Genomic DNA, 21,807 nt, shown 5'->3' on the forward strand with positions numbered 1-21,807 from the left:
TTAAACACTCGGAGTGAAATTTGTTTAGATTTGAATTATAGAAAGTTTGTAATTTTTTATTTATTTAAAAACATTGTAATTAAGTGAGCCAGTGAGTCAACCCGTTTACCCACCAACCCGTGATGAGTCGGGCCGGGTTCGAATTTTTCTGGCTCGCTAATAAATGAGCGGGTTGGGTTGGCTCACTAAGTGACCAACCCGTGGTGGGCCGGGCCAAGTCGGGCCGGATGACCCGTTTTGACAGCTCTAAAAATTACCCTGATATTTAGGATTAAAATCATTATTATATTATAAATAATACATGGTTTATTATGTATCGATGCCACTATGTGTAATGTAATCTCGTATCGATGTGATGTATGAATGAGTAAGGAGATAACAACTTTTTTTTTTACTTGAGATAATGCTTATATTACAGACTTTTATAGACTAAGAAAAATATTTATAGAAAAGTTATTATATTTTGTATTATTTTTTAATGAAATTAAATATAAAGAACTTCCATATCTCAATTAAAAATGTCAAAATAGATTGAAAGAACTCTACGTTTCCAGTTTAAATATTGAAAAATTTCAGTATCAAAAAGTCAAAGACAATATTACTCATGCTTTTTAGATTTATTTTCAGTCATACGTGATAACTCTTTAATTTTAAAATGGTAAAAGAAATAACAATTGGATCTTGAAATCTACTATGATCTTTCATCCTCCAAATCATCCAAATAATTGCCGTAATGACAACCACTTTAATCACTTTAAGTAAAGGATTACAAAGATACTTCATAAACTGAACAACCAAATCCAAAGAAAAAAATTACAAATTTTTTGAAAAGTTTCATTCAATCATGTCGACAACCATATAGCAATAGAATAACCAAAGAACAAATCAGAGAAAAATTCAACATTATTACCACACAAAAATTCAATCCTAGTGTGTGTGTTTTTTTTAATCTTGAAATCAATAGGTAAACATACATATAACAACTTTCAAATAATCAAAGTTTTAGTTGCATCCAACCAATTCAAGTTTCTCTAATCTTCACATTATATACCAAAAGATCTTTTGTTTTGCAACTTTTTGAGGAAGCACATCAATCATCTATAGTTTAATTAGGTACATCCTCGTCATTATTAATCATTAAATGAGAAAAATCACACAAATTTACAACAAAAGAAAACAAGTTTCAGTGAATATAAGAAATTCTATCTAATTTAGATACACAAGTGTGTGAGAACACCAAAAATCATTCTAAGGATTAATACAGTCATCCATACCTAGTATTCTATTATATTTTATTATTTACATTCTAAATTGTTCTTTTTGTTTTTTACATTTTTTTAGAAGTTCAAGTTGTCAAATTATTTGTTTTTATATCATTTTTCATAAATAATTGATCACGATAAACTCATTAAATCAGTGTAAGATTTCAAATCCATACAATTAGTTTAATATTGTTTTCTACTGGTTGGTTTGATCAAGGAGAATTTTTATTTTCAATGATAGTAGTGCAAAACTTTATAATATAGTTGTAGGAAATGGATGAAACATTGAATTACTATGTTTTTAAAGTATGTCACTTAATATTTAATTATAATATATAATTGTTAGATAATGGTAATTTTGTGATAGAGTTTTACAGATAATATATCAATTATTGTGAGTGTAATTAATGTTATGGGATAGTTTAGAAATAGTACATGCATTGATTTTGGGCATATTTACTTATTGGAAACTAGAATGTGGTGTTTTTGTATTCACATCAATGGAGTGATAGATTAACACTCAAGTGGTACCTAATAATTATATATATTGTTCAATATTATTGAAGTGTTAACATAAATATAATACATCACTCTGAGAATGAGAATGGTAGAGTTCAGATTTGCTACTAAGTTTTTATATTGTCTCTGTACTAGGTCTTCAAAATACACTAATGTTGTCATACTAAAAATATAATATATTTTAAAACATTAAAATCAATATTTATCACTGTATTCTGAATACTCGGTAGAAGAATAATACAAAAAATCTAAATTTCCATCCACGCTCTTAAACGGTTTTACCGAATTTTGTGAATAAGAAGTGTAGGATTTGGCGAAAGTTGGAGCAGAATTGGCTTCAGTGCTTACATGACCATGAATTTATGCCACAACGCATTTCCCCTCTTCAACTTCAATTCCCTTCCAAAATCCAAGTTCCCACGCGCCACCGCAAATGCTACCGGCGAAGCACCTCTGCCAACCATGTCCCAAATTCTAGAAGCGTCGCGAGCGCAGAAACTCGACCTTCACCTCAAAACTCTGGGACCCTTTTTCAGAATCACAGCACGGAGCTTGGTAACCGACGCAGAGCTCGGAAGGGCCGAGGGGTTCGTAAGATTCTGGGTAGATGGCAAAATCCTTCACTTGGACTCGATTAAACTACGGAGAGAAACACTGGGCATGGAGAAATCAATCTTTGGCCTTGGCCTGTTCATTGGAGCCGTTGCAATTCGACACGGTTATGATTCTGGCTGCAAAACAGCGCAGCTATTGGCCATCAATGACTCCGATCTTTACCATTCCAAGGTTCTCTTCTCACCAACCTTATCCAAAAGGTCAAGCCTTTTACGCATTTATTTACCAGTTTAATGATATTTTCTACTTCTTTTACACTCTTATTATTCAATTGGTATGATTTTAACTTTTTTTAATATAAAGTCACTAAATTTATTTTAAATATCGCTGTAAGAAATCTTTACATTATCGATTCGTAGGCTTTTTTCTCTTCCTTTATTGTATAACATAGGCTTTATTTCGATATGTATGGTTATGGACTGGGGGGGTTGAATTTGATGCTGTTTTCACAGTTGGTTCGATTCTACAGTAGACTTGGTTTTAAAGCAGTGTACGAGGTAACGGGGTCCTCCATTGGAGATGTTGGACACATGCTTGTGTGGGGTGGTGTTGGTACCCGCATGGATGCTAGTGTTGAAGAACTGATGGTAAAGTGGTGTACAAGATTTAAAGCGCCCCATAAATAATTATGTCACGGTTGGAGGAGCAATTGAATTACAGCAAAAATAACATAGTAAGAAATAGGTATAACAGAAGAAAAACAAAAGATGTCGTTTTTTGTCGATTTGATCTCTTTGTTCTCATCCTAATGAGAGATGAATCAAGAGAATATGTACAAGTTCTAGTTTGTTGAGAAATAGTTTGTTTGATGGTTGGTTGTATGATTACTAGTTACTCGTCACTTTAGCTCTGGGTAAAAGTTTGCTGCTTACAAATATGAGAGATTGTAATGAAAAAGGGATATAGATTAATGTTACAAGTAAAGACCGGATAATTACAAACTATGGTTGTAATACTTTTTGTAAAATTTATTCATCATTTATACTTCTCCTATACGTATGGTTTACTACTTGAGGTCTATAGGAAAAACCGAAATGTAATGGATAGATACTCAACTTACAACGATGAATGAGGACTAAGGTATTTTCTTTCATTCTTCAATTGCTGAACCACTCCTTCAAGTTGGTATGTAGAAGGCACCAGAGCAGCAAATGTATTTACAGATTCTCTGGCAAAATTAAAGGAACCTGCCCGAGATTCTGAGGGTAACCCTGCTTACCTAGTCAAGGCATTGGTAGGACAGGTGTCATTCCTTCAGAAACAAGTTTAATAATTTTCCTTGTGGAAAACAAATCTAGTTGTGGTTTTGGTGGAAAATTTGGTGCACAACTTCGTCAATTCTTTTGCTAATTTAGATGGGCCACAGTAGAAAACACCTGCGCAAGAAAACCAGCATTCTTAGTTTGGAAAATAATCTAACCTCTTTGGAACAGAGTTGGGTAAAACTTTACCCTCCAAATTAAATTTCCATTTCAATGATTAAACTATACCCAAAGTTGGGAATGTACACCAAGTATGAAGTTTCAGAAAAAGAAAATTAGTAATTCTGACGAGGGATATTTTTCTCACCAATCTTAGCTCCTCCATGCTTGCGAGCCAATCTAGAAAATATGTTGAACCAATTTGGTCGAGCAAAATGTGTGTGTATCTGAAAAATTTCACCGAGAAACGGTTTTTTAGTGAAGCAATAGCAAGACATGCCTGAATGTGACACAAATTATTCAGTTTTTGGTAGTAGATGTCAAGATTCTTCCAAACGATTTTAAGTTAGAGGGTTAATAACAAGATTGTTTGAAATGACAAATTGAATAAAGTTGTCTTCATATGCCAAACTTAACATACGCGAAAAGTCAGTAACATATTCTAGCTTCAATCAGAAGGCATCAAACCTAAAGTATCTTGAGTGTTTTTCATTTTAAAGCCACTCCAGCAAGTTTAAAGCTTGCTTGTAATTTACAAAGTTTGGCTACATATATTGGTCAAAACTAAGGAGAAGTGCACTTACAGGAGTCCTGGAAACTATGTCAGTGCCATTCTTGGCAAGATGCAAGGCCTGAATGACACTTAGCAAAGCTGAACGAATATCTCCTTCTGGATGTACACTGGTCAGGAAATTGTGCATCTCCACAACGGACTTCAAGGTTATTAGAAAACTAGATTGGTAAGAAAATTCTCCAAGATCTTAAATTGCATCAAAGATATAGTTTCTACAGTGAGCATAATGTCAATGCCATGGCCAAAACAAAATTGCAGTTAGGCATACCTGCTTTTTGTTTGAATTTGAGATTTCCTTCATGACATCTCTAAACCAGTCAAAAGAATTTGGCTCTCTAGTGACCCAATAAAGATATGCTTTTAATGGACCCTTCGTTAAGCTGCAATTTCTGAGACCACTCTATTTCAAATGCCCAAGTGTGCATTTGTTCAAAGAAACAGAAGCAGAGCAATTGAATTTTGGTGAAGAGATTATCATCACAGTAAGAAAATGCTTACATGAATAAACACAGATAAAAAAACTTACATGATCAATTTCTGTTGTCTGGACACCTTTAACTACATCTTTCAGGATGCTAATGAAAGGTGTGGCTCCTATTCCAAGACCAATTAGTACCAGAATGTCATACTTTACATGGTCTTGAGCAGCACAACCATAAGGCCCATCTATGTACAGTTTTGGACATCCCTGTGATCGTGATAACACTGCCTGCAGATTAAGGAGCAATTTTGAGTCCAAAGAATATAAGAAGCATACAATTTAAAATTTTATCTTCACCTCTTGGAATAGATCATATATTTGGTAACTCCAGTCTCCGAGTGTTCTAATGTGCACACTGAGGTAATCATCTTGTGGCCCTGAAGTCAAGGAAAATGGATGCCTGAAAATTTAGACAAAAGAAACTCAAATAGAACATCAATATTCATTGACCTACTTGACATCACAAAACCGAAAGAATGCATTGAAATAGGATATGTTTGAACATATTTATCAGTAAACACTTTTAGGTTAGACAAATTTTTTAAAAAAAATTATAAATTAAAAATAAAACTTTAGAGAAGGTTAAGTAGAGAATTTCTACAAATTAGCTAGCCTATAAGTTAATTTTATCTTATAAAAAAGTTTCTTTATTTTTTTTTAATTTTTTTAGAAGTGTTTAAGGAAAAAATTGTTCACACAGTCTTAGTATTAAATAAAAATGGCACAACATCTTGAATGAAATGGTCACTTGAAGGAAATAAAAGTACCATTCAAAAGGCGAAATTTGAGGGCACTGAAGGAATATATACATGCCACTGTGGAACTTGAAACCTTCTGGTTTTTGCATTTTGAGGTACAAAACTTTCCCTGGATAGAGACTAGCCTACATGGAAAAAAAAAAAAAGAGAGAAGGATAACATTATTATTTTCAGTGACAGAAACAATAAAAGAAATTGAATGTTTTCATATTTTCAGCTGTGTCATAAAATTTGTTGACAGAACTTTAAGCCCACAGATTTTACAAAATTAGTTGAAAATAGAAAAAGCTGATCAAATACCTTCAAAATATCAACTTCATAAGATCCAGATCTAAAGGCTCTGAAGATCCTCTCTCCAGTGTACAATAAAACTGGGAAAGCAATGTACATCCATGTCTGCACATGGAAAGATAGATGGAAATTGAATTTCTTTACCAAAGTTTGTTCTGTAATTTTTTAAATTATACAGCTTTATAAGAACTATAGCAATCCTTAAATCACAATGTGTACAACTACGAATAAACTAGTAACCAGGAGTTCAAATAATTCAGAAGAGCTTATAATTCACACAGCACATTCTCAATGTCAAGTTTTTATATACTTTTTTTCGATAAAAATTGTTCCAAAAATAATGCACTTTGGAAAATAGAAAGAGCTAATAAATTGAAGAGCTTTATAGCAACTTTTGCTACTGTCTTATCAAAATGGAAAACAACTAGCATATAAACTAGTCGTCGCGAGGACTTTAAATAATTCAGAAGGGCTAATAATTCAACATGCACATTGGCCGCATTATCAATGTCACATTTTTATATATATGTGTGTTCCGGTGAAACAAGAGAGAAAAGAGTTACATGCGTGTAATCTATGTTAAAAAATAGAAAGAGAAACACATGCGATAAAACACCAAGTTCGAATGATGTTGTTTTTTTACCATTGCATGTACTGGTTTTAGATTATAAAACATCTTCATCATGTAAAACTAGATATTGTAGTTTCACAGAGAAAGACTGTTACAAAGGTAAATCACCAAAGTCAAGGCTAGAATCACGAGAAAGTAAACAGTAACAGGTAGAATAAGGAGGGGAAAAGACATGAAAAAAGGGTACCGTTTTCTCCATCAACTTGTCGGTCAGGAACAGGAACATGGAGTGAATGATGAGGAGGGCGTAGACAAGGACAAACAAATGGTGGGAATACCAAAAGGTGTTGTAGCCAGTGACACGACGGAGGGACACCGGTAACACAGGTGAGCGACGCCTTGGCCACTTTGTGGCTAGTGAAAACGCAACGCCCATTAACACCACCATGGCTATTCCACTTGTCACCTCCGTCGTGGCCAAAATTTCTGCGTACGTTGGTCGGTGGTACCCAAATCCTGCGGCAATTGTTTGCCGGAATATTGATCTGTCTGACTCGCTGATTCTTGGGAAATCACACGCAAGGTGCGTTCCTCCGTGCAATATCACTCCCACCACTATTCCTCCTGCAATGACCTGCACACGTAACCCAAAGACATTGCTTATTCACATCATTGTTATTGTCAATGGTACAAGGTGGTTTTGCTTGTATTTCTCAGAACTTTGGTAGGAATTCAATCTCAACAGTCCGACCAATAATTAAAGATTGTCCCGTCTCTGTATACACATTTCCTCACATTATTCTCGAGTATGAAAAGATTGAATATCTGCTGGTAATTCAATACACATGATCCTATAGCCCATCAAACAATAGTATTGAATAGGAACAATCTTTGATATTTTAGTGAAGTTCAACTGTTTAAGACCTTACTTTAGATAAATACAAAAACGTAAAAATCCATCTTTTTGGTCTGATAATCAATACTTGAAACAATTTTTTTTACCAAAAATCCAAAGGAGTCGGTGGTCATATACATGCATCTAACAATAATATATTTTCCTATCAGTTTACCAGTGCTTCAATCTAAAATTTGTTTACCAAAAATCAGAAGGAGTTGGTGGTCGTATACATGCATTTAATTAACAACCATATATTGTCGAATCATTTGGTGAATATGACAGCTTATCTACTTATTCATATAATATTCAATGTTGTTTATCGATATTAATCAGAGTTTAATATGAATAATTTTTAGAATTACCTTAAGCCTAAAGAAGTATAAACAATTTGCATGAAATGAGGGGGGAATTAGAGAAGCTGTGTACCTTGTGGAAGTTGATGTTGTCGTTAAACGGAATGACAGAGTTTATGGGACGGTGCTTGCGGAGCCATGTGATGGTGTTTCTACAAACAGGGAGAAGAACAAGAGCCATGTTGAGTTTTAAGGTCTCAGCTGCACCTTTAGCCGTGGGAAGGCAATAACCCATGACTTCAAAACCTGATCTGTGGCGATACTGAACAAATTTCCACACAAATAACCCCAAACATGCAAGGAACCAAAGTAGAACAACCCAAGCACGTCTCCAATAAGTTCTGAACAGCACTTCTGTCCTTGACATTGGTTCTTGCTCTTCAAAAAAGTCACCACTGCTAGAATGAACATTCTGTGTGCTGCCTGTTGTTGCTGATACTTGTTTCATTGGAGAGTGTGCCTTTGACAGACTTGCCTTGAATAGAGACCCCATTTGGGATATCTACAAATGATGACGAGTATTTGTATTTAGATTAATAAAATATGGAATAGGGTCAGATCAGATGGTAGTGGGGGGTTGAGGCTTGATTGGTACCTCAAGGTAGCCTTTGTTTTTCTTGTCGAGAGATTCCATGATCAGAGAAGCATAGTTCTCTGCTTCATCATGTGTCACGGATAGCTTATTTGTAGAAGCAGTTAATAAAATTGTCTGTATGAGAACAAAAATAATCATACTCACATCAAACACTTATATACCGAAATATGCAAATTATAATTATAGAAGCACATCATAGAGTTTGTAAGCGGACCAAAATCAACCCAACATGCAGAATAAGACAATTAACACATGCAAATTTAAGCAGCCTCACGCCTAGTACAGTTAATTATGAATTAAGGCATTAAATAAATGATAACCTGCTTTATATCTGTCTCGGTAATTCTTCCATCCTTGTTTCTGTTGCACCTAAATTAAAGCCAAGGAAAAATTAATGCTTGATTTCAGAATTGGGATAACAGAGTTTAGCAAAGTTTTTTCTTTTTATTATTATTACATGTCAAAGAAGATTCTGATTCTTGAGTTAAAAGAATTATCCTTCATCCGAAACCAAAGATTGTACAAATCAGCTTTGGTGATTTTGTATTTCCAATTCTCGCCGCCTCTCAGTGCACAGAGTAATTCGTTGGCAAACTCTGGTGATGACTGCATCCCTATAAAGTAAGAAATAATTGAAAGTGGAAAATTAACTCAATAATTGGAAGAATAAAATCAGCATTAAGTAAAAACCGGTAGGTATAGATAAGGCATCTGGTTTTATATTACTACTAAAAAGGGTATTAAGCTAAAGGAGACTTAAAAAAAGAGAAATAAAGTGTTGAACATTGATCATTGAAATAAATTAAGTAGAAAGAAAAACAATAATAAAAACGAAACAAGTTGTCTTATATTCCGGCACTATAGCGTATCCGAAGAACATGGCTAAGGTGGCTAACTGCTTTGCTCCCTATGATTCTCTTGTGTTAATTGCCAGTGCCAGATGATAAACAGAAGAGACACCGAAAAGGACTTATGAATGTCCAAATGCATTAATGCATCGTGAATTATTGTATTAGTGGTCGTGAAACCAAGCGATATATTGTTACATGAACTGTTGACTTAAGTTTTCTTTTCTCACCAATGCAGAAGCCAAATTCGGACCATCTCACAACCGGTTCCGTGCTCCTTCCGGTTCGGGCCACTTGGTCGAACCGCTTCTCCACATCCTTCCACTCCATTCCACTTTGACCGAGAAAGCCATCGATGAATCCGACTCCTTGAGTTGCTTCATTTTCTACTATCAAAGAACGGGTTTGTTCTGAACTCAAGTTTGTCGTATTGTTAGGATCACCTTCATGCAGAACCTTTGACCCGGTCGGAACCGGGGACAAGGAATGAAGGACTTGGATCCAAGAAGAGGAGGTGGCGGTGGCGATGGTGGTGGTGGTGGAGGAAGATAAGGAAGAAGAAGAAGGTGATGATTTGAAGAGAGAAATGAGGGAGCTTTCATGAGGAATTTTGGACTTTACAAACCCATCCATTGATGGGTTGTGAAGAAAGTTGAAGCTTTGATTAATTTGTCATGGAAAGCGAAGGTTTTGTTTCCATCATATTGTAAAGAAAATGTGAATTGAGTATGTAATGCACAATGGTGGAATTAATAAAAAAAAGAAGAAAACTTTCAGGGAAAGATGGTGAGTGGTTTTCTTGAAGAGCATTGAATAGTAATTAGATTCATAAAGTTTGACCAAGGAAGGGCTAGAAGCAGGTAGCAAGAACTAATGTATATGGATTTGTTTATGTTGTTTTACAGAGAGATGTACAAGAAAAGCGGCGATTTTTTTCCCTCTCTCTCTCTTTTCATGTACGAGGGAGTGTGGAATTTTCTTTGGAATTGAGTGGTTGAACGAGGGAAATGAAAAAAAAAGACAAGTTATTGAAAAGAATAAAGGGATCATGCGCATGGTTTGGTAGAAGTGTGTGGACTACGTTACAGAAATCGAAGTTAATAAATGGAGGTTTTGTTGGAAAATTGCCAGATTGGGAGAGAATGGAGATTAAGTAAGAGCAGGTGAAGATTGAAAACAAATCCACGCAATGGAAAGGGTGTGAGATATTGGTGCCTTTGTGTGTGTATGTGTTTGTGTGTTGGTTGAAGATGGGAGGGAAAAAGAGAACATGTTTCGTTTCTAGCTAATATGTGCATCAATAACAGCTCAGAGTATTACAACGTAAGCAAGCAATAGAAAATAATACAACAATCATTAATTTTGAAAGGGATGACGTGTCTTTGCTACTTTTTTTATTATTCTTTTTCGATGTGCTTTTCATTTACACCCATGCTACCACAGAGCCACCCAGGCCTTCTTAACAAATCAGAATTTACTTATTTCTATACAATTGATTGAATTTTATTACAAAATATATATGAAGTTACAAATTACTTCTGTAATTTATGAAAAAACCCTCTCAATGACAATTCAGGTATAAATACTTGAAGATATAGTGACATATACTATTTAGAAAAAAAAAATACATATCAATGAATTAAAAACAATAAAATTATATTAGCACAACGTAAAATTGGATATTTAGGTTTGATTGGATTATTGTTTATAACAGATAATAAGTTCAAAAAATTTTACTAAAATAAATTCTTCCATATCTAAAAGAATTAAATATGTTTTGTTTCTTAATTTTTAATCAAAATTAGAATTAGTTCATCTTTTACTATCTAATTTAATCTTTAAACTTTAAAAATATATGAATTTAGTTCTTTTAATCAAATTTTGTTAAATTTATGATATTTTGAATATATTTTATGATAATATTTGAGTTATTTATACCATTTGACATATTTTTACTCTAATATTAACCTAGAAATACATTTGAAATGTCAAATAAATTTGACAAAATTTGATTTTCAAAAAAAATTAAAAATCAAAAATATATTTAATCTTAAATTAAAATTTGAGTTTAAGTCTTACTAAAACTTAAAAGTCAAGAATTATGTTTACTTGTAGACTCTAAATTAAAAATTAAATGTTAAGAAAAAATATGTTCAATGTAAAGTTTTTTTTATATAGTTTTATCTGTTTGAGGAATTTATGTTATTCTTTTTATACATTTATTTGTGCATATTTTTTCAAGATAAGAGGATACAGTAAAAGTGACCTAACAAGTTGTTATTAGAAAAAGTTTGTTATCCTTTCTATATGTTTGTGTGCAATTTGGAATCATGAAACAACTAAACCTATTTTCTTTTGAAAAAGTGGCATAAATGCGAGAGGTTAGGAAGCACAGTGCACCATTCCTAAATGATCAATATCAGCATACATCACATGCATGAGAATAATTATAATTTCTTTTGGAATATCTTCTTACAATCTTTATTAAACGAAATATAACAGTATTGTGTTAATCCACTAAATTACAAAAAAGGTGCCAACCAGATTAGGTTAAAACACCCAACTTACACTATTCTTCACAACTTAACTCATAAAACAAGTGCGTTTGGTTTCACAACCCAAACGATTAAAATATAATCAAAATAAAAGTAAAAATACTAAATAAAAAATTAAACAATTCCATTAGAAATCGTGACACGGTAAAAAAAAATCATAAATATTTCATTAAAAGCATTGAAAAATAATTTTCGCCAGTCCAGTAGTAGTTCGCTTACAAAGACAAAATAAGAAATAAGATGTTGTCTAAATAATAGTTTTAATGTGTTAAATCACTTCTGTAAAACCAAATAAACAAATTAATGTCGACTGCTTCCTAATTTAAAGAACATGTTTTTAGGTCTTGTTGTATTATCGTACCATGATTTAAAGTGAATTTTAGATTTTAGACTGATTAATAGTAATAGATAAATTTAAAAAATCTCCAATAATTTTAAAAATATTTTAAAAAATAAGACAGGTATTAAGAAAGGTAATTTAAATTATAATTTTAAAATTTTAGGATAAGACAATCTTTAAAAAAACAATTTAAATTATCTTTTTAAGATTTTATATATTTTTATATACTAAAAGCTATGTAGAACATATATAGAAGTAATTATTTAATCTGCAACTCTCCTAGCTATAAAAACGGAAGTAATATAAAAGTTTGAACATTTGGATTTTCGAAATAACATCGACTTTGAACCAGAACATTCATAAAATTTAATTCTAAACCACTTTTAATAAATTATTCCATTTTTTTTATCAATATTGAATTGTATAGGTATATTGAAATTAATGGAACACTGTAAAGATATAATTAAGGTGAGCAATTTTAGAAGAGGATGATTTTGAAAAAGTTATATTGGTATTTAAAGAAAAACTGCTTTAACTAATTTTAACAATTTTCCATTTAGTTAAACTTTTAAAGATTAACGTATATAAGTTAGTTAATGTAAATATCATTATATATATGAACTAAAAATACCTTCATTGCAATTAATTAGTGGTAGTTGAGAGAAAGAAGCATGATGTAAGTGAAGAAGACGTGATGCAAGACGCATAATAATTAAGTAAGAATATATTATTGAAAAAATAAATCGACTTTAATATTTCCTCTAAAACACCTAGAGATTAGAAGATAAAATGGAAGTTTAAATTAACAGTAATTTTAAAATGGAGGAAATGTTTTATATTAAGAAGGGTTAAATATGTTTTTAGTCCCTAAACTATTGACCGTTTCTGGTTTTCGTCCCTCTTCCAAAGTAAGGTACAATTTAGTCCTCAATCTTTAAAAAACGTTCGTTTTAGTCGAAAAAACGAACGTTTTGAGGACTAAAAACAAAATTTTGAGGACTAAAACGAACGTTTTTCTAAAGAATGAGGACCAAATTGTACCTTACTTTGGAAGAGGGACGAAAACCAGAAACGGCCAATAGTTTAGGGACTAAAAACATATTTAACCCTATTAAGAATAATAAAAATATATTTTAATTTAATGTGTTATCTTTCAAACTTTTATGCGTTGTATTTAGTGTCGTCAAAATGGGTTGAAACCCGTGAGTCAACTCGACTCATCACGAGTTTAAGTTGGGTTGAGTTGAAAAAAAATACAAAAATTTTAATGCGAGTTAATTTTGACCGGGCTCACACAGGTTGAATGGTCGGGTTGGCTCACCAACCCACCTATTTTTTTTAATTAAATCAAATTAATTAAATTAATTATTCAAATTCTATTTTTTTATTTGAAATCAAATTAATTAAATTAATTATTCAAAAACGCACAATCTTTACTTAGCAATAGAGCCTTTCACTTTGCTATCTTTTCAAAAGTTCTCCTCTGCAAATAAAATCCTAAGATTATAGATTGAATAATATTATAGATGAAGATGAAGAAGAAAATGTTTTAAGAGAGCATAATACTGTGGATTTATCCATTCAGGACTCCAATTTAATAAATGAATAATATTATAGATTGGATAATTCAGGAATATATCATTTGTTTTATCTTGGTTTTAGACCTATCTACAAGCATGACAGTTTTATCTTGTGCTATATATTTTTGTTAACGGTTATATGTAGTTTCTTGATCAAACGGTTGTGTATGTCTCATTAAACTAAATTGACAAAATTTTATGCTTGATAGCTTAGAATATATATAACAATATATTTCTTTTGTTTCATTTTCTTTTATATCAATTGGTCCAATTATTACTATTTCAATTTAATCTATCAAAGTGACATGTTATAAGAATCTCAGAAGAAGAGGGTGAAAAAAAAGTTAATTAAGTGAGCCAATGAGCCACTCCGTTTAACCCACCAACCCGTGGTAGATCGGGTCGGGTTCAAATTTTTTTTGCTCGCTAATAAATGAGTCGGGTTGGGTTGACTCACTAAGTTATCAACCCGTGGTAAGTCGGGTCGGGTTGGGCCAGGTTACCCGTTTTTAGAGCTTTAGTTGTATTTATATAAGTTTTGATGATTATGTTCGTGTTGATTTTATTTGTCTGTGTTTTTTTTCGTTTGAAAGTTGTAAATAATTGTAACTCCATAGTTTGTATTAATTCTATTATATAGCTACTTGGTCCGTATTACTAGTTTATTGATGCGTGTTCACACAAGAAATAATATTCTAACAAAAATTAAATTATTCACTAGGCTTATCATCATTGGTATAGACTTTTGTTCCAAACTATATCTATCCACCAAATAACATAATGTGTCATCCTAACAAACAAATTCTCTGTGTGCACAACTATCTAGTAATATAATGTGTCATTCTAACAAACAAATTCTTATAGTACAAAAATTATTTGTCAAGAGTGTATGACACATCTTCAATTATAATTTGTCAATGTCTATATATCATTATCTATAATCTATAATGAGGTATAAAGAGGTTTTTCATTTTATCTTTTCCTTTTTTTTAATAATGTTTTAAAATTATAATACTAAATCACAATGAAATATAGTAGTAAGAGAAACATTATTACAAAAATTTTCGTTTTTTTTTACAATATATATATATATATATAATACTGTAATTAACATCAAATAAGAGTGTATCAAATATATAATACATTATATAGATTATAAACTATTACATATATAATAAACAAATTTATATAAAATAACAAATGATAATACATGTTTTTTATTTTATATATCCAAAATTAAAATTTTTATAAATACTCAACTTTAATTTATTGAAAATAAAATAGTGTGATAAAAAAACATAAATAATATTACAAGTCCTAAATATTTATCCATGTCAATTAAAATAATTATTTTAAACCGATTAGATTAAGTTATGTATATTTTATAAAATCTTTTATCTTTTAGTTTTATGTTATTTTAGTAATCAATTCTAATGAGTACAATTGAGAGAAGTGATTCTTTCAACTTATTTTACCACGTACTGAATTTTTGTCTTGTTTGGTATCTCGTTTAGGTTTCTAATTGTGAATAGTAATGTCTTTTTTTTTGGCAAATGTTAGTTTAGTTTATACTAAAAGTTGAACCCACAACCTCTTCTATCCCTCGTTCCAAAAGTCTTTAAACCAATTTTATATCTCCCAAGTGTGAGAGTTTAACCCATAATATCTCTCATCCTCCCTTTCAACTTTTACCATAGGATCAACCTTATAATTTCAATATTGTTCTTGAATTGTGAATCTTAGTGTCAAGAAAAGTTATTATCGTAAGAGAAACTAGTAAAGATTTACAATTTATTTTGGAGTATTCCTCCTTACACTTCACCTATTTCACCCTGCACTTCCCAATTTAAAGTTTTACCCTTCATGTAATAAAATTTAAAAAAAAATGCAATGATGGTTTAATGATTACAAGTTATTAATGCTTAGATTAGATCAGAAGAAGTTGCTTCAATTTTTTATATTTCTAATACAAGGTAACTCCTGTAATCCAATCCCCCAAGGAAAAAAATACACAATGAAACAATTAAGCGACTGTATATTATGGAAAATATACTACCATTATTTGGATTAGGTCTTGGTAACAAATGATCCGTTTCTAAATCTTTATATCAAGTTTAAGTGTTTTTAAATTTATTGTATATAGTTTGCTATTGACAGTTGTCCTTATTGGACCACTTTTTGCTTCATAAGTATTCAGTTCTCCATGACTTTCTTTACGAACCTTTAATGAAGCTAGAAGATAGAAGCTGCTATAGATTGCACATACCATATCAAACGTGGCAAACAAAGTTTTCTTGAACTCAAATGATCTGTTGTTGAACATTTCGTTCTTAACTCCTTACCATAAGTTTTAACACTTGACAGTGAAAGATAATAAGTTGCAGAGCTAACTTCAGAAAGCATGTTTCTGTTAACTGTGCTTGTTTTCCATAATAAATTCGCCTGATTATTCAAGGAAGAAATAAAAATCATGGAAACAGAAGGAAGAACAGATAAAAGAAAGACTATGAAACCCGAAAAAACAAAGGTGAAAAAAGAAAATGAAAAAGGAAAGCAATAAAAACTCGTAACATAAATCCAACTGCGGCTAACATAAAGAAGGGCTCCAAGTGTGGCGAACGCAAACCGCAGTTCCAACTACGGCTATCACCATCCGCACTTCCAAGTACGGCTCTCATCAGCCGCATCTCCGACTACGGCACCCCTCATCCACACTTCCAAGTGCGACGAAGCCTTAAACACAGCCAGAAACCAGCCACCAAACTAGGGAGAAAGAAAGTAGCACTCAGCGAGAGAAGATATGAGGGAGGAAGAGGATGGGTAGCGCCTGAAGACAGTGGAAACAATGGGTGAATTGCGATAAAGAAGAGAAAGGGAGAAGAAAGGGATGTAGGGTTTCAAATATGAAATGTGCTTAATTTTTATTTTTCAATGGTCCAACTTTTTCTAAAACCAAAATATTCTCTTAGAGGGATACATTTGGAAATAGAAAAAAAAAGGGAGGTGCGGGATTAAATTAGTGAGGTGTAGGAAGAATCACTCTTTATTTTGTATTCAAATTTGTGATAATGAAGAGGAGAATGTAATAATTGAATTATGTATACTTGATTGAACTGGTTTATATAGATGAGTCGTGGTAAATATTTTGATATAAACGTGATGCATCAAATTTGTGATGCATCAAATTTGCCAACTAGTAATATTTAAAATGATTTAAATTAATGAATTGAGTTGTTAAAAAATAATATCACTAAACTTTTTTTGGATTTGTTTAACTCTGTTACAAAAAATGACATCTCTAAAAGTTTTGCTCAAGCAGACACGTTTTGCTCAAGTAGATTATTTTTGTTTAAGAAAAAAAATATAACATAGACCTAGAATCTACTCCTAATCCTATTTTCATTAAAGTAAAAATAGAGTTTATTTTTTTTTACAATTTTAGCCTAAACAAAAATAATATTGCAATTCAACCAAGTTTATGTTTAATTTTCATTCAAGCGAGCATATCTTCGCTCAAGCTAAAAAAATATTGTTGCTTTTGGTCTTTTAATTTGTTGAATGTAATTATTTTCTTAAACATAAATTGATATAAAATACTTACATTTTATTTATATTAAAGTTTTTGAAATGTAATATGAATTTTATGTGGTTTATGAGAATATAATGTCTTTTAAAAGGGAGTATTACACGAGGTATTACATTCTATGCTAGATGATGTATTCAAAGAGATTTTGTAAGAAGATTATCCTAACTCTAACTAGTTGTAAGTGTCGAATGAGGTTGCTAAATATGAAATTTCAATATAAAAAAATATCGGTCCTCACATATATATAAGGAATTAATCCTGGTAATACTTTATATGAACCTTGCATCTTAATGTATATAGCTATAACTCTTAATAGGTGGAAGCAAATTATGACGGATATAAAGTCTTTAAATATGTTCAATATATTGCTCTTTCAAAAATAAAGTCAAATGTCTATGTTTTGTTTTAGGCATGAAGAATAAGCCAAGAAAGTTACGTTGTATAATAGATATTTGATTATTGATTGAATTTTTGGTTTTTAAACTAATTGTAATATTGATTTGTATAGTATTATTGTATTTTTACTAGTTTATTCTTTATTTTTGCGATATTATGATATTCACTCACAATAATAATATGCTATATGTGAATAAATGACCATACAAATATCTATATGGAAAATAAATTAGACTAAAGAAAATTATAATGGAAATAAATTGTAAGTTTATACATATATATTTCTAAATATGTAATATTTAAGTTTCTTTTAAAAAATATTGAGTATTGTAAATGCATAGTATATTTGCACTTTTAATTGTCTAAAAATTAATTATATTATGTCTGTGATTAACGATATAACATCTGTTAGTTAGCATCATTACATAATTTATTTTGAAATAAATAAAAATTGTCTTTGTCAAATTTAATTCGAGATAAATAGTAACCTTTTTTAAATTGTGTTCTATCATTTATCAAACATGATATAGTACTTTTTTATTAATATTTTTAAGTGATGGTGGTTAAATATAAACTCTTATAAAACCTTGATCATCAATTAAACAAGCATCGAATAAAATTCAGTCAATTTTGACAGATGGTTTAGACTATGTTCACCAATACAGATATTAGAGTAAAGAAATTAGTCCTTTAATAGTATTCCAGATACAATTTATTATTGTTTGAATATATGTTTATGACATTTTAAAGTACGAAATCATTGCTTTTTGATTATGAAAGTTAGTTCAATTAATAAAGACGAACTCATATTTTATAAGATGATAAATGTTATTATTGATGTGACAACTTTGTTGATGAGTATCGATTAGGGTGAATCAAGTTGACGTAATTCACTTATACTTTTAATAAAATAAAAAAATCAATCATAATTTGGAGGGTTTAAGTGGTAATTATTGGAAGATAAAAATTGGAAGCTCCTCCTAATCCAATGACTACTTAACGGCAAAAACTTATTTTTTAAGCATGTTTCCTAACTCTCAACACCACATGTGCTTCAACACAACTTTTCAAACAAATGATGAATTTTGTTAATCTTAAGATCCTATATGATTATCCTAATTCCTCGTTAATGATCTAATTTTTGTGGCTTAATGCAAAAAAAACATACCTGTAAAATAAAATATCAACGGCGTTCTTTGACTTTGGTATGCGTCTTGACACCGTTTTCGACAACTTGTCTCAACTAATTTTATTTTTTTTTAGAGAAAAACTGTGCAAAGAAAGCTACAAAATATAATAATTAACCATATTCATAGGTTTGAGTTTTAGTTGTCATAATAATTAACCATGCTACAAGTTCTGTTTGTATGACTTTTTTAAGTTTTCAAAATAATAATCATACCATAATTAAATTATATAATGCTAATTCACCAACTTCCAGATCATCTACATCAAATTTAGCTTAAATGTTCTAAAAATTAACATCAAATTCAAATAACGTGAATAGAAAAATGTTATTAGCTTGTACTAATAAAATTAGTCAAATCCTTTTAATAGACATTAATAGTCAACAAAATTTATGAATATTATACCTAACATATTATTGAAAGAAAAAACATTAAGGGGAGAAGAAATCGTGATTTGATGTTTAATTTGTTGACAAATCAAGGTGAATCGTGATTTAATCTTTACTTTGTTGACAAATTAAGGTGAATAAACTTTATATTTTATTTGCAATTGAATGGTGAATCACTATCTGTCTTAAAACTTAAAAGTTGGACTTTTTCTTTTCTTTTCCAATTAAAACGGAAAATGTTAATGATAATTGTTTTTCATAACTAAATAATTAATGTATATATTAAATTACCTTTTAAATATTTTATTAATTATTGTAAATTTTAGGTATGCTTGGAAGTGAGATTTTTTAAGAAAAGAGAAGACAAAATTTAAATTTAAATAATGATTAGTGGACAATGAAATAATTGTTAGTTTTATCAAAGAAGGACTCACGAATATCTATGTTTCAGAGTGGGTTTGTTTTTCATACTATTCCAAAAAATCAAAATTTTATTTATATTTTATAATTGTTAGAATTTTAAGGGTGAGTTTAAGTTTTTTATTTAATAAAAGTAAAAAACAGAACATTATATATAAAAAAAATTATTAATTAATTAATTGTTTTAAGATTTTGGATAACTATTAATGTTTGTGTAATTTGATTCAAATTTTATTGATTTTGTATTTATCTCTCCAATAAATCTTGTCATATATTGACTTAACAATACGTTTTACTTTAAACCGTGTCTTCTCAAAGGAGAGAATCAGTGATGTGTTTTTGAAGTAATAAATGAGAATAATAATTAAAGTAGTGGTATAAATATATATATATATATATATATATATATATATATATATATATATATATATATATATATATATATATTATAATGTTGTAACTTTAATATTTAAATACATGTGAGTAAACTTTTACATAAAATGTTATATAATTATTTTTAATTATTTAATTTAAAACTAATGTCTGCGATATAACCTGTATATATAACTTTTAAATTAAATATGTATAATAATTTTCTAATTAAATGTATAAATTGAGTATCAATTATTATTATTTAAAATCTAAATTTTGAAGTTAAATTTAAATATTAAATATGTATTTGTAGCTTTTTATAATAAGTAGTTGTTTTTAATTTAAAAATCAGCCATTTTATAAATAACCAATATTTTTATTTTGTATTTGATGACTTTGTATCTATTTTCATTACAAGAAAATTATTAACCAGCAATATAAATAAAAAACAATTAGTCATGATTAAATTATATATCATTTTATAAATTAAAAGTATTGGTATCTAAAATATTTTTTATTATTAATAAAAAATTAATTAAATTGTGATTAGAATCTAAACTAATCTCAACTTTAGCTACCCAGATTTCAACTATTAATTATAAATTAGCTTCTAATTTTTTAAAATAAATATATTTTACTAAAATAATAGTAATAGAATACTATATGAAAAACTATTAAAAATTAAGTTTAATTACTTTTTTTATCCCAATTTGGTTGAAACGTTTCGAGTTGATATTCGTTTTTGAAAAAAATTTCAATCGTGTTTTAATGTTTGAAAAAAAAATCCAAGTACGTCCTAATTTTTAAAGTTGTATTTAAATCATGTTCACTTTACAAAAAGATTACTTATGACGTTAATGACATGCCACAGCACACGTCAATATGCATTTTTTTTTATTATTTTATTTTATTAGTGCCGTTCTCATTATTTTAATTTTATTACATATCTTCTTAATTCAATTTAGTCCTATTTTTTCTGAAAATAAAATAATATATTTTTCTGTATAAATGTTAAATTAATATATTTATTAAAAATAATTATTTAGAATATTTATTTTATATTATTAATCTATGTTATGTTAATCCATGTTTTTTTATAAGATTAAAACTAATTAAATATAAATATTTTTTTTTTAAAAGTAAGTATTTAAATATTAATTCATTTCTTTTTAAAAGTAAATTAATTAATACTATTTATACCAATAATAAATTTGGTTTTTTAGGTGACAATAAATTTATTATTTATATAAATGTGATAATAATATTTATATTAAAATTTAATTGTTAAATTATTTATTAACAAAACATGAGTTAATAATGTATAGTTATGTAGTATGTTAAAAAGCTAAATTTTAGTAAAAATATTGAGTATAAAACACTTATATAAATAATAAATTTTATTTCAATTTGAAGATAAATAATATTGATTGATTTTAGAAAAAATTGAGACTGAATTGAATTGAATCAAATATAAATATATATATATATATATATATATATATATATATATATATATATATATAAACTAAGAACTTATATGTGGAAATAATTTTTTTTTTCAAAAATTAAAATTAAAAATACTTAAATAAAAAAATAATTAAAAAAAACACGTATTGACATATGTATGTCTTTGATGCCGTTAGTAGGTGACATAATTGAAACACTTTTTTAAAAATTATGATGCAATTGAAATGTTTTTAAGAAACTATGAGCAACTTGAAACATTCTAATAAAGTGAGAAACAAAATAGTAATTAAGTCTAAAGGTTAAAATAAAACAAAAAAAAAATATTTGAA

The 21,807-nt window shown here is 29.4% G+C and overlaps 2 protein-coding genes across 4 annotated transcripts; one reads left to right on the top strand and one right to left on the bottom strand.

The window, feature by feature from the left end:
- Positions 1-1,997: 1,997 nt before the first annotated feature.
- LOC124847319 (uncharacterized) lies at positions 1,998-3,389 on the top strand. 2 transcript variants are annotated; one of them, XM_088105055.1, is made up of 2 exons: positions 1,998-2,596; positions 2,866-3,389. In XM_088105055.1, the coding sequence occupies exons 1-2, from the start codon at positions 2,130-2,132 to the stop codon at positions 3,020-3,022; spliced, it is 624 nt and encodes a 207-aa protein (XP_087961181.1). In that variant the 5' UTR covers positions 1,998-2,129; the 3' UTR covers positions 3,023-3,389. The 2 variants fall into 2 exon arrangements, with proteins under 2 accessions (XP_087961181.1, XP_047180736.2); XM_047324780.2 differs by having other exon boundaries at positions 2,004-2,567; positions 2,849-3,389.
- Positions 3,344-10,457, bottom strand: LOC124847318 (respiratory burst oxidase homolog protein A-like). Of its 2 annotated transcripts, XM_047324779.2 has the most exons (14): positions 9,417-10,434; positions 8,796-8,952; positions 8,659-8,707; positions 8,339-8,452; positions 7,817-8,245; positions 6,740-7,126; positions 5,931-6,026; positions 5,640-5,755; positions 5,170-5,272; positions 4,918-5,100; positions 4,660-4,791; positions 4,402-4,530; positions 3,966-4,044; positions 3,344-3,772 (listed from the first exon to the last, which is right to left on the bottom strand). In XM_047324779.2, the coding sequence occupies exons 1-14, from the start codon at positions 9,817-9,819 to the stop codon at positions 3,663-3,665; spliced, it is 2,487 nt and encodes an 828-aa protein (XP_047180735.1). In that variant the 5' UTR covers positions 9,820-10,434; the 3' UTR covers positions 3,344-3,662. The 2 variants fall into 2 exon arrangements, 1 of the variants encoding a protein (XP_047180735.1); XR_007029611.2 differs by lacking the exons at positions 3,344-3,772; positions 3,966-4,044 and having other exon boundaries at positions 4,660-4,780; positions 9,417-10,457.
- Positions 10,458-21,807: the final 11,350 nt, after the last annotated feature.

Source organism: Vigna umbellata, chromosome 1 (genome assembly GCF_029865625.1).
Source record: "Vigna umbellata cultivar VRB3 chromosome 1, Vumbellata_1.0, whole genome shotgun sequence".
In the NCBI taxonomy this organism is placed as follows: Eukaryota; Viridiplantae; Streptophyta; class Magnoliopsida; order Fabales; family Fabaceae; genus Vigna; species Vigna umbellata.

Bases quoted from the DNA above. Each gene is read 5' to 3' on its own strand.
- LOC124847319 (XM_088105055.1), top strand. From the start codon at position 2,130: ATGACCATGAATTTATGCCACAACGCATTTCCCCTCTTCAACTTCAAT. The intron at 2,597-2,865 runs GTCAAGCCTTTT...TCGATTCTACAG, and splicing joins TCACCAACCTTATCCAAAAG to TAGACTTGGTTTTAAAGCAG.
- LOC124847318 (XM_047324779.2), bottom strand. From the start codon at position 9,819: ATGGATGGGTTTGTAAAGTCCAAAATTCCTCATGAAAGCTCCCTCATT. The intron at 4,792-4,917 runs GTAAGTTTTTTT...CATTTGAAATAG, and splicing joins AGACAACAGAAATTGATCAT to AGTGGTCTCAGAAATTGCAG. The intron at 3,773-3,965 runs GTGAGAAAAATA...TTTCTTGCGCAG, and splicing joins GCATGGAGGAGCTAAGATTG to GTGTTTTCTACTGTGGCCCA.